General features: G+C 44.2%; 1 protein-coding gene across 3 annotated transcripts; it reads right to left on the bottom strand.

Annotated features, from left to right (window-relative positions):
• Positions 1-2,102: 2,102 nt before the first annotated feature.
• Positions 2,103-11,693, bottom strand: LOC123992817 (inverted formin-2-like). Of its 3 annotated transcripts, none has more exons than XM_046294354.1 (13): positions 11,334-11,693; positions 10,381-11,007; positions 8,211-8,272; positions 6,991-7,093; positions 6,637-6,722; positions 6,392-6,492; positions 6,218-6,288; positions 5,910-6,017; positions 5,746-5,816; positions 5,493-5,610; positions 4,928-5,092; positions 4,528-4,673; positions 2,103-4,355 (listed from the first exon to the last, which is right to left on the bottom strand). In XM_046294354.1, the coding sequence occupies exons 2-13, from the start codon at positions 10,642-10,644 to the stop codon at positions 2,921-2,923; spliced, it is 2,730 nt and encodes a 909-aa protein (XP_046150310.1). In that variant the 5' UTR covers positions 10,645-11,007; positions 11,334-11,693; the 3' UTR covers positions 2,103-2,920. The 3 variants fall into 3 exon arrangements, with proteins under 3 accessions (XP_046150310.1, XP_046150309.1, XP_046150311.1); XM_046294353.1 differs by having other exon boundaries at positions 11,339-11,693; XM_046294355.1 differs by having other exon boundaries at positions 10,381-10,917; positions 11,339-11,693.
• Between the last annotated feature and the right edge of the window lie 519 nt (positions 11,694-12,212).

The following is a 12,212-nucleotide window of genomic DNA, read 5'->3' as shown; positions in this document are numbered from 1 at the left end:
CACAGTAGAAATGGCTTATCTTTATGAAAAGTTAGTACAGGATGAGAAGATGATAAGAGAAGTGGAGGGAGTGATGGAGGGATGTGAAAACAGTAGAGCAGACCAGCTGGGACTTCTGTATCCTGAAGGGTGAAAGGCAAGAGGACAGGGTGGTGCTAGGGTTTGGGGGTAGGGATGGGGGTACTTGTGGGGTGCAGTGGAACATGCAAGGCGATGCTTTCAGAAGAGGTGTTTAAAAATACCTCAATCCACACACCGTAATATACACACCCAATAAGACCAGAGGTGGCATCCCAAATGGCATCCTGTTCCCTATATGGTGCACTACTTCTGACCAGGGCCCATAGGGTAAGTACTGTAGCTCACTATATAGTGATGCCCTATTAAGGGAAAGAGTGCCATTTGGGACTCAGACCAGGATCGTCTCTAGTGTTTCAACAACAAAGGCTTTGTGATCCTCACGATTCTTTTGTTCTCCTCCACAGCCATGAAGTTCTTCATTAATGGGTTTAGAAAACTGGTGCATCTAGGTGGAGGAGATAGAAAGAGAGAGAGGAGGGAGATAATGTACATGGTGATAATAGGAGGTGTTGTGTTTATGCTGACACAGGTTTGGAGGGGGTGGAGGAGGGGTGGGGGTGGGCATAGATGGCCCTGTCAGGGTTGCATTGTAAGAGATGGGGTTGCTATGGAGACTGCATCCAGCCCAGATGGCAGCCAGACAGACAGGCAGACTCAACAGCAGCCGCAGATAGCAGAAACCAGACTGTACAGTAGATAACAGAGACAGACTACCGCTACACATACATAACATCTGTGTCCCAAATGGCACCCTATTTCCTATATAGTGTACTACCTCTGGTCAAAAGTAGTACACTATATAGGAAATAGGATCCCATTTAGAATGCAAGCATATAATGTTCAAGCAATAACACTCTCTGATAATTTTACATAATGGAAAGCTCTTATCCACGCATCTGTCTGTCTATTTGTATGCTTATCAAGCACAGGATTTAGAGCAGGAGGACAGCTTTCAATATATAATGTCATTCTGGAAAGCTAAAGATTTAATATAGTGGTTTTTGGTATCGTTTGGTGTTCTTTCATGAGGACCATCACAAAGGTTTATCAAAATAATACATCACGACTCAAGTCACAAACAGTGCCACGTTCACTCCTCTCTCCCAGAGAGCTCTGCAACACAAGTTAATCCCTCACCCACCCCCTGGGATCAGGCCGGCCTGACCTAGCTGGGGGTAGGCTGAGGGTAGGCAGGGGGCCCCTATGCCTGGTAGAATGGCAGACTGGGGTGCATGAGTGTGCAGGGGGGCACATGGTGCAGAGGGGGATGCATGGTGTACATTCTGGGGCTTCATGCTGAGGCCCTGGCCGCCAGGAGAGGCAGGGTGGTCCCTGGGACTGGCAGAGCGGCTGGCTGGCTGGAGTGCAGGGGGTACATCCTTGGGGAGGCAGGTGGAGGCTGGGATGCTGGGGGCCACACACTGAAGCAGTTTGGGGAGTACTTGCTGGGTCCATGGCTCTCTCCCTCCATTGTGCTATGCCACCAGGTGCTGGTAGCTTGGGCTGCATCCCAAATGGCACCCTATTCCCTATATAGTACTTTTGACAAGGGCCCATGGCCTGGCTCTCTTCATTTCTGAGACTGAGACCTCAACAACTTGGTTTGGGATTAGTGACGTCCTCCCCACCATGGAGCTGCCTGCCATTCAGCCTGGCTAAGAGACTGGCTGTCTTTGTAACACTGACCCCAATAAGAGCAATACAATAGTGTTTGGTTGTTTGTCAAATTAAATCAAATTTATTGGTCCCATACACATATTTAGCAGTTATTGCGGGTGTAGCGTAATGCTTGTGTTCCTAGCTCCAACAGTGCAATAGTATCTAACAATTCGCAACAATACACACATCTAAAAGTAAAATAATGGAATTAAGAAATATAAATATCAGGACGAGCAATGTCGGAGTGGCATTGGCAAAATACAGTAGAATAGAATACAGTATATACATATGAAATGAGTAAAAGAAGAGGAGCACTTTAAGAAGAGGAGCACTTTAATACAAATTTGAAATGATGTGATAAATGTAATGCAAAACACTTTTATTATTTAACAGGTTGGTCCATGAAATTATTTGATCTTAATACTGTGTATTTCTCTTTACAGGCCCTGTAATTTAATGTAATTTCTACAGCTCTGTAAGTATATCTTCCGGCAAATATAATTTCATAGTACCGGATATGGCAAAGATAGTTCCAGTATTTTCCAAGGTAAAGATCACATGGGGTCCATTCTACTCAACAATGGGTTTATTTAGTCAGAAGAATACTGATGTAAATATATCACTATTATTAAAGACATTGGTAAACATATTACAGTAAGTGTCATGCACTTCTGTGGGGGAATATGAGGTGGTAGAATGAATAAACAGTGATTTGTTGGTGGCCTACAGCACACTACATGTGGCGTTGTTGTCTCACTCTGCCACCTAGTGGAATAAAGTTACATTTGTCTTTTGGACACATTCTCCAAGTCTCAACAGATCATTATTTACCACTAAAAATCCACTTCAACAGTTCCCTTGAATTAAGCCTTTATAAAATCAATGGATGGATATAAATATATTCAATAGACCATAGGGCAATGTAACATCTGTCTGAGTAGTCTGAATCTGAATAAATAGATGAATCCCGAGTCTAGAGCACCTCTAGAGTCTATATCCTTGTTGTTAGCTTGCTCTTCTTTCCCAGTTGTTCAAAGAAAGACATGAATCCATAGCCATCTGGTTTGGACTCAGGGCTTGTCCAGGACAGACTCCTTTGTCCATTTCTCCTGGTTCAGCTCTATGTGTGTAGGTCTCTCTGCTAACACTCTTGGACACCTGGTTTTGGACACCAGATTCCTCACATTGGCCTGCTCTTCTCTCTCAGACGTTTAAAGAAAGACATGAATCCATTGGTCTCTGAAGATTTGGGCTTCGGGCTCTTAGAAGGGTTATCCATATTGTGTTTGGGGCTCTGAGGAGGGTCAGCCTGGTTGGGTTTCTGGGAGACGAGTGTCTGGAGAGGGGTGGGAGAAAACTCCTTTATCTCCTCATCCTGGTTCTGGTTGAGTTCTAGCTGTAAGGGGGGAGGTTTTGACTTGACTATAGAGGAGCTCTTGTCTTGATTTAGCTCTCTTAGCTCTTCATGTGTAGGTCTCTCTGCTGCTGACAAGCTGTTGGATACCGTATCCTGCTGGACACCAGATGTCTCACAGTGGCGAGGGGTGGTAGGTACCACCAAGCCTCTGTTTTCAGAGTCCCTGGGGATGTTGAGACTTGTTGTCAAGACGTTGTGTTTTGACAAGGGACTCTTAGACACCAGGTCTTGGACACAAGACTTCTCAGAGTGGCCAGGGAGTTTGGTGAGGTTAGGTCCTCCAGAGGCTTTGTGTTTCGGGGACATCAGACCAGTGTCTACTGACTTCATCCTCCCTATGACCCCCAGAGTAGGAGTAGCAGGAAAAATGAACAGATCATCCTCTTCCTCTTCCTCAGTAGGAGGGGCTTTAGGGAGGAGGGTGAAGGTGTGTCTGCGGGTGAGTATTCCCTTGGGGGAGAGGTGAGGGTTGAGGAGGTATCTAGCCAGACTCTCGCTGCCTCTACATGCATCTCCCAGCAGCCGCTGTCTATCCTCTTGGAATGTCCTCTGGTGAGGGGAGGTGGAGGTGATGGTGGAGATGGTGGAGGATGTAGCATTAGTGGTCGTAGCGTTGGGTGATCTTGTGGAGGTGTTAGTATTATTGGTGGCATTAGGAGACTTCTGCTGCTCCAGGCCGTACTCCCCAGACGAAAGACTACCACGGCTGTTCTGATACCTCAGAACCTTCTTGGACACTTCACGCAACATCTGGGCTTCTTCCTCATTTCCCTCCTCCTCCTCTTCCTCCTTGTCCTTCATCATCACTGAGATGGGTCTACCTGTGGAGGAGCAAGAGGAGGAGCTGCTGCTACCGGTTCTCCTGGTTGGCTGTGTAGAACCAGAACTAGAACCTCTGTGGTTCTGATCTGGTTTCTTAGGGTTTTGCTGTGTCTCCTCTGGATTTGGAACCATGTTCTCTTTCCAGTTATTTTTGCTGTGGGACTGGTCCTTCTGGTCGCTCTGAGAGGTCCCAGTCAGGTCTATGGCAGTGTTCCACTCACTCTCCTTACACACCTCTGTGGCCTTAACAGAACCTTGGTTTCCCTGTTCTGCCGAGGGGAGGTTTACTTGAATGGGGACCTTTGATAGGCTGCTACTGGTGCAGGAAGGTGTGCCCTTGCCTTTTCTCCTTTGGGACCCATGACTGGTCAGTAACCTAAATCAAATCAAATCAAACTTTATTCAAAGTAAACATGAATGTCACAAAACACTTTTACAGAAAAAATGAAAAACACAAAAATACAATACAACAGGAAAATCGCTAGATAACAGATTATATTTCCAAAAGACAAGTTCAAAAGAGTGATGTTCATTAAAGTATGTCTAACTTCTGTAGTACGGACTCCAGGGCCACACCCTCCATATCCTTGTCCCGTATGGAGCAGGTGGCGGTGGAACGGCGTTTAGCAGCATCACTCAGCAGTCTGTCTCTGGTTCTCCTCTTCACCTCCGCCACCTCACGATCACGGTTCTCCTACACACAGATACAATAACACAATAACACACGCCAGAGACAGTGAACACTGGAGTCCACCAAAAAAGCAGGGAAGGCTAAAGAGAAAAAAGTAACTCAATGAAGACAAAAGCCAGCCAAAAGTCCTCACACAGAACAGAGTGACATGGAAAGCTATGCTCCCAAGGGGGCCAAGATGAAAGTCCGTAATACAGAGAGCATAAATAATAGTATGTAAAAGGAGCATGTAGACTACTTTCTAAACCGTTTTTTACCTGGATGGCCCTCAGGAACTTTGCACAGAAAGAGCTGAAGATGGAGCAGCATTCCTCCAGTCTGAACTTGCTGGGGTCTTCACAGAAGTACTCAGCCACTGAGTCACTGACTGAACCCAGCGACTGCAGAGAGAGCTCAGTCTCAGCCAGACGACACTCTGCTTCCTACAAGGGACCACACACAGAACATAAATAACTAAGGCTGTGTCCCAAATGGCACCCTATTCCCCATATAGTGCAGTACTTTTGAATAAACCCCTATGGGCCCTTGTCAAAAGTAGTGCACTATACGTAAAAAGGTAAAGGGTGCCATTACGGTCTCGGACTACATTTCTGAAACTACAGGGGACCACAAACATCAACAACCTCATCACTGGCCCTAGAGATGTAGATTCACCACCAGAGATTATTAAGGCTATAAAAAGGGCCCAGAGTTTTTCCTGTTCAGGTTAAGTGGTCAGGCAAAACCTGTGGCCCTGGAAACATGACATAGGTATACAGTATAGGGGAAGGTAGCGATACAATATCTGAAAGGCATAGAGAATACACAGGCAGGCTACCTCACCTTGAGAAAGTTCTCCATCTGAGCCCGTAGCTCCTCCTGTTTCTGCACCTCCTCCTTCGCCTCCTTTACTTTCTTCACCTCTCTCTGAAACTCACTCTCTATGTCCTCTTTATGGATCCTACAGGGGGGCAGAACACCAATATCAATCACTCAATAATGAAAAGCACAATCACTACAATATAATGCCTTATTGTGGGGCAAACAGCAATATTACACATTTTGTTGAAGAGCGTAAGACATTGTGTATCTGTACCTTGCAGCATCGGCGATGTGTGTGAGTTTGTCTGGGAATTTCAGCATGGCCACATCAACCTTCTGAGCTTGCTATAATCGACATACACATGAACAACAACTACTGCATCAGAGACAAACAAGATTCTAGATAAAGGATGAGCTTTAAATAAGGGTTCTAATTACCATGACTACATAGTGCATGAGGTTCATGCCTGGTTTGTTGGCCCTTGTGTCCACTAGTTTCAGTAGCGATGCCATCCTGAAGCCAATGGCACTGCCAGCATAGCCACCCTATGGACACACAGAGGACAAGTGAGAGACAGTCAGACAGGCTGACAAATTAACCTGAGGATTATTCAAAACTTGTAGAATGAGTTCTTATTTTTCTTGGGCTTACTCAAAGCGTCGGATGCCAACAACTTAGTTTACACCATAGATAAAGGTATACAGTATGTAATATCATCTATGATATCATTTTTCCCCCCACTCACAGCATTCATGTAGTTTCCAGTCTTCAGCACCAGGCGGATCACAGAGTGTAGGTCGTCACACTCTAACAGCTCTGGAGAGACAGACAGACAGACAAATGAGATAGTTGAGCTTAGTACAGATACATATTTACCTTATTAAGATCCCGATCACATGCAGGTCATTTTGCAAGTCACCTTTTCCAGCTGTGATCATGGTGGCGATGGATCGTTTCATTTCATCCATGAATGGGAAAAACTCTTCTTTGAGAACCAAACTGTTGAGGCGCTCCTCATAACTAAAAGAAAGGGCACGAATAATGATTCACCTTCTAGAACACAACTGGCATTCAAGACACAGAAAACACAAAACTGTACAAAACTGTGAATTAGACGTTTGTAGATGGTTCAACACACACACACACACTCACTCACTCACTCACCTGGGAACCTTGATAAGTAGCATCATAAACAGGTCTGCTTCAGGAAGAGCTGACTGGTCCCCTTTGAACCCAACCAGCTGCTTCACCTGCACACACGCAACAGGGAACAATCTTAGTAAGACACTTACGGTGAGGGTTGTAACCTGGGAGAACACTGTTATAACCGTCTCTCAAGCTAAATATGATCAGTTCACTGTGGTAGTTAGCATCAACAATGGCGGCAAGCTGGCAGCAAGCCTCAGCTCACCCAATGGTGGTCGAACTGGAGTTTTCCCTATGTGGGACAAGGGTGCCAACGCGACAGCGGCCTGATCTATGCTTGTCTACGGGGAAAGGCTGTGTGAAGTACTGTACCTCTTCTTTCTCTGGCAGCAGCTTACACAGCTCCTTCAGTTTACCTGTCCCAAATTTCAGGCCGTTTCCTGAACTGATGTCGTTGATCATGTCTCCCACTGGCCTGGGGAGAGACACAGACACTGATCAGTTACTGTATCAAAACCAACGTGACTTTGGAAACTTCATTGACTGATTCATTCAATATTCATTCAATCTCCTAGGGGACTAGTCAAGGAGAATAGCTGTGATTCATTAATCTCCAACTACACAATGTGGTTATTTTCCTGAATTACTCATGTTCTAGGGTTGGGTCTCTAAGGTGTTGCTCATTTCCTCGTTGCCATGTTTCTTTAAGCCTGGTAAGCAAGGCTCCTTCTTACCTCATTGGTTGAACACCCTCTTACGGCATTTTTCCACCTAACCAACCATAGACAAGACCTTACCTGCTACACATAGTGTATACACCTACCACAGCTGAACTGGAGCAATGCTTTCTTTCCTCAGAAGCACAAGGACAAAAATACATTTAACAGAAAATAGAAAAGTGCATCCATACATGGACATGAAAAATAAATGTAATGACAAAACATTTGGATAATAATACTTCTATGTCTTACTACTTTATACTTATTGCTTTTTGAGTTTTCTGTACTGCGAGAATCTTCAGAAAATTAAGACACTGTAGCCCATGGCATGTAGTAATTTTGTAATATATAACACAGTAATACTGTGGGCCTACAGAGAAAACCATTTAGAAACACATGCCATGTTTCCATAGTTAATCTGTGGAATGACCTGTTTGCACTGTTCCTGCAGTAGTTATCATGTCGAGTCGACCTGTTGGGACAGGCTGCTGTACCTCAGAAACACAGAGCTGGGAATGTCAAGCAGCCTAGCCTCAGGACTACCAAGCCTCGCTGTCCCAAATTACACCCTATTTCCTATATAATGGACCACTTTTGACCAGAGCCCTATGTGGTCAAAAGGAGTGCACTATAGCAAGACAGTGGAATTTGTGACTCAACCACTGTGTGATCTTTATCCTGAAACACGTGGCTCTAACAAACCCACAGCCCCACACCTTTAGCACACTTTTCCAGTTTATATGACGTCCCAAATGGCACCCTATTCCCTATATAGTGCACTACTTTAGGTCAGACTCTGGTCAAAAGTAGTGCACAATTAGAGAATTGGGTGCCATTTGGAATTCAGTATATCTTTGCCTCTCTCTGACACACCTCTTGAACTGTTTCAGGAAGATCCCAACGTTCATGCTTCTCTTGGAGTTCAGTATAGATACCTGGTGGTGGTGGGACACATAGCCATGAAGACATGAGTTAGTCAATACAAATAGAACACACAATCGCACCAACATCAGTCGGTCATTCCAGAACAAACACATTCACACAGACACACACGTGAAGATATCAGTCGGTCAATAACAGGCGTTGAGTTTATCAGGTGCTTAGCGTTTTCCTTAAACACAGTCTTCTTCTTTATCATAAATACATCCTCATTCCCACAAAAACAACTGATTCTGACGGTTAAGGTTTTACTGGTTAGATTGACTTGTTTTTGAGAGCCCATGATAAGCCACTGCAACAGCTGTCAACATACTGACATTCCTAAGTCTTGCTCCTCTATACTGAGTTAGAAACAAGGACAGGTAAGAGACTAAAGGCCAGTTTCAATAGCTCCACATTTGACCTTTATTGTACTGCCAAGGTAGCCTAAATGTGACAGCAGGGTGGTTTCATTAGCAAACAAGTAGATGATCAGAAATAGCTTTGTCAATATGACAATAGCATTGTAAACCAGGACAATGATTCACAACAGTTCTGTAAAATCCCAACCGACACCTACAGAAAGGGAAGTACTGTATCTTAACTGAACCCACAGCCCAGTTCTTTGTTATAGAGGTAGCATTAGCCAATACATAAAAATATCAACTGTATGGCAACAATTAGCAAATATTAGTGCTTAATTTACTCTCCCTGGGTAAACTGATGTAGAATAGTTAGGCTATATTGACTCCACCCTTCAGTTTATGCATCAAAGCATTCCTAAAGGAAACCCCACTGCATAAACATGTTATGTTTGTTAAGCAGAGGAGCATTAAGAGGAACATGGCATAGTTCCAATAAGTCACACAATATCACACATGAAAAAGGGAAATGGATACATAGTAAACATGATGGTCATTCATTTAGTCCAATTGTGTTGCTTATTCACAGTAGTTTTGCATGGGGAACTAGTGCTTATCTATAAATCCGATTAGATAGCCTTTGCTGGTGAACTCATGCTACTTGTAGAGGGCAAATATTTATTATCAATCTATTCTCTGAGAGAATAGTCAAATCAAGCACTCTGGCAGTTGGCATTCAAATGATGTTATAGACTTCATAGGTATGTGGACAGAAAGGAAACACAGCCTTCCAATCACAGCATGATAATGAATCATATAAAAAAATGAGGGTAGAATCGTCTCCAAGTTTTGCTCATACTGATTGGTTTGAACAGAACATTTTCACTAATACATCGTTGCTTCCTGATGTACTTGAGTTTGATCCCAGTGAGGCGCACATAGAATCATGATGGAGCCACACCAATAGAGAGACTGCTTCCCAAATGGCACCCTACTCCTTTAAGAGTGCACTACTTTTGACCATGGCCCAGACCAAAAAACAGTATCATCAAGGAGATAAACAAGAGTCATGGGCTGCTGGAATTGATGTATTTCCCAACCTCCCACGAGCCACCTTAACCGTAACCCTGGCCACTATGACGACATGACCGAGCCTGTTACAACAGAAAGGCTGTAGGGAAACAACACATCATCCTGGGATGATATGATGTACACCACAACTACACTACACACACTCCCTAAGAAAATCAATTAGGGTCTAAAGAACACATGTCAACATATCCAATATCTCTGGTCATAAACAGAACAAATGTTCATATTCAATACACTGTTTCGGTCTCTCGTCTACCCCCAGAAGGTATAGCTGCTCAAAACAAACTCTCAGGTGAGAAATCATGAGCAAGAAAAGAATGACAGAATTTTGCATGACATTGGTGAGGCCTTGGCTGGGACCAGATAGGATATGTATGCCTTGCAGACTTATATACTGTATCTGATCGAGGAGCAAAATAGCTGATGTGGTGGTACCTCTGTAGCTCAGTTGGTAGAGCATGGCGCTTGTAACGCCAGGGTAGTGGGTTCGATTCCCGGGACCACCCATACGTAGAATGTATGCACACATGATTGTAAGTCGCTTTGGATAAAAGCGTCTGCTAAATGGCATATATTATTATTATTATTATTATTACTTATCCTATTCAACTCCAGCTGCCAGTATAAAACTAGAGAAGTGCTTCCTGGTACAGTAGGTTAGGTCAACTCACCACTTCTGTGCCCTGACCGTTGGTTGGCTTGCCTCTGAGACTCTGTCTGTTCAGAGCCTTCTGTACCTGTCCCTGTCCCTGATGTCGGCTGTGACTGAACAGCTCCTCAATCCTCTGAGTGTCCAGCTCATACTCTCCCAGGGTCTTCTCTTCCGTCCAGATGTTGTGTTTGCCCACCACCACGTGTTTGGGGATCGCATCCCAGTTGAAGTTACGCATCTTGGAGCCGCTGCGCTGGAGGCCTCTGGATAGCCCAAAGCCCATGCCGGGGGAGGAGGGGGCCAGGGGAGGGGGCCAGGGGGAGGCGGGGGACCAGGGGGAGGCGGGGGGCCAGGGGGAGGAGGTGGGGGCGAGGGGAGGTGGTGGTGGAGGAGGAGGAGGAGGTGGGGGGGCGAGGGAGGTGGTGGTGGTGGTGGAGGAGGAGGTGGTGGAGTGACTGCTGATTCCATCTTTAGTGGAAAAGAATTAGATGGACCAAGGATCAGGAACAGATCATGGTCTCATCATTATTGCTTCATCATTACCTCCATTTTGTACCTGCAAGGTGTCACGGAAATGTTCTTTGATTAGTGTTGAAAATCAGTTATTGAAGAGGGTGATATAATCCTTTTCCTTGATTGATCCCTCCTGTAAAGAAATAATGGTCCCGGTGAACTTTTAACAGAGAATGGTAGGCATGCAGCAAAACTTACTGTATTGCCCAGCACCGAACAAGCCTCATGACAATTGTTGCTGAAGTGCTCAAATGAGACAACATATCAACAAATGCTTAATTCGAAAGACATTGAAAGCAGCAGCCTAATGATAAAATACGTGTATGAATGTACAAATCAAAACAATACATCCACCAGAAAAACGGAATACAGTAGGCTACCTATTTTGATCAGGTTTTCTCTTTAAGCTACTAATGTGTTATAACATTCAAAGTAAGGGAAGGGGATTCTGTAGCCTACCTTACCTGCTCGATATGCAACGTTCCACCAAGAGTGAAAACAATTTTGAAACACCAAAAACTACAATTAAATTGAATCCATGAGTTAGTCCGCCGCCGTCCTCTTCAAACTTCAACATCGGACGTGTGAATTGAGTTGACTACGACCACTGGTCTGCAACCAGTGCTGTCAGGTTTCCACTAGATAACTCAGCCACAAGGTCAGGTTTCACAGCCACATAGTCAACATTTCCAAAACATATATAATATGCTTTTTGGTCTTCATTTAAGGTTAGGGTTAGGCATAAGGTTAGCAGTGTAGTTCAGGTTAGGATTAAGGTTTAAAATCAGATTTGAAGAAGATCAATTGTAGAAATGGGCGGGGTTTAGCCATAATTAGACCTTGTGGCTGTGTTAACTAGTGACGACCGAGGTGTCAGAGGAGACGTAAAAGTATGTCGCAACTTTATCTGCCTAAAGATGTATATAAACCCTGAATTCCTGGTACAACGTTTTGGCCATTGAGAGGCTTTGCAGCCACCGGTCGGCCATATTGGCACTCCCAAGTAGGAGCAGTCCTCCATAGGAATGATCGAAATGATAGTTTTTCAATAAAAGCTGCACCATGTCACTTTTTGGGCGACCCCACCAAATTCACGTAGAAATGTGTGTTATAGGTCTGTCATTCTCATTGTCTAAGAAGCGGTAAATCTGTTCTCTGTGTGCCATTTCTATGCTTCCCATTATTAAGTAAAACTTTTGAATATTTTACGTTTGGTTTTGTACAACAGCTTCAAACAGCTGAAAATACATTATTGAAGGTTATCCTCTACTGGATTGAAAATAAGAATTTGTTATTAACTGACTTGCCTAGTTAAATAAAGGTAAAATAAATAAAAAA

This window comes from Oncorhynchus gorbuscha, linkage group LG13 (assembly GCF_021184085.1).
Source record: "Oncorhynchus gorbuscha isolate QuinsamMale2020 ecotype Even-year linkage group LG13, OgorEven_v1.0, whole genome shotgun sequence".
Taxonomy (NCBI): Eukaryota; Metazoa; Chordata; class Actinopteri; order Salmoniformes; family Salmonidae; genus Oncorhynchus; species Oncorhynchus gorbuscha.
This window is presented reverse-complemented; position numbering and strand designations above follow the sequence as displayed.

Bases quoted from the DNA above. Each gene is read 5' to 3' on its own strand.
- LOC123992817 (XM_046294354.1), bottom strand. From the start codon at position 10,644: ATGGGCTTTGGGCTATCCAGAGGCCTCCAGCGCAGCGGCTCCAAGATG. The intron at 8,273-10,380 runs GTGAGTTGACCT...CACCACCACCAG, and splicing joins ACGGTCAGGGCACAGAAGTG to GTATCTATACTGAACTCCAA. The intron at 6,018-6,217 runs GTGAGTGGGGGG...GTGTGTCCATAG, and splicing joins CTGGAAACTACATGAATGCT to GGTGGCTATGCTGGCAGTGC.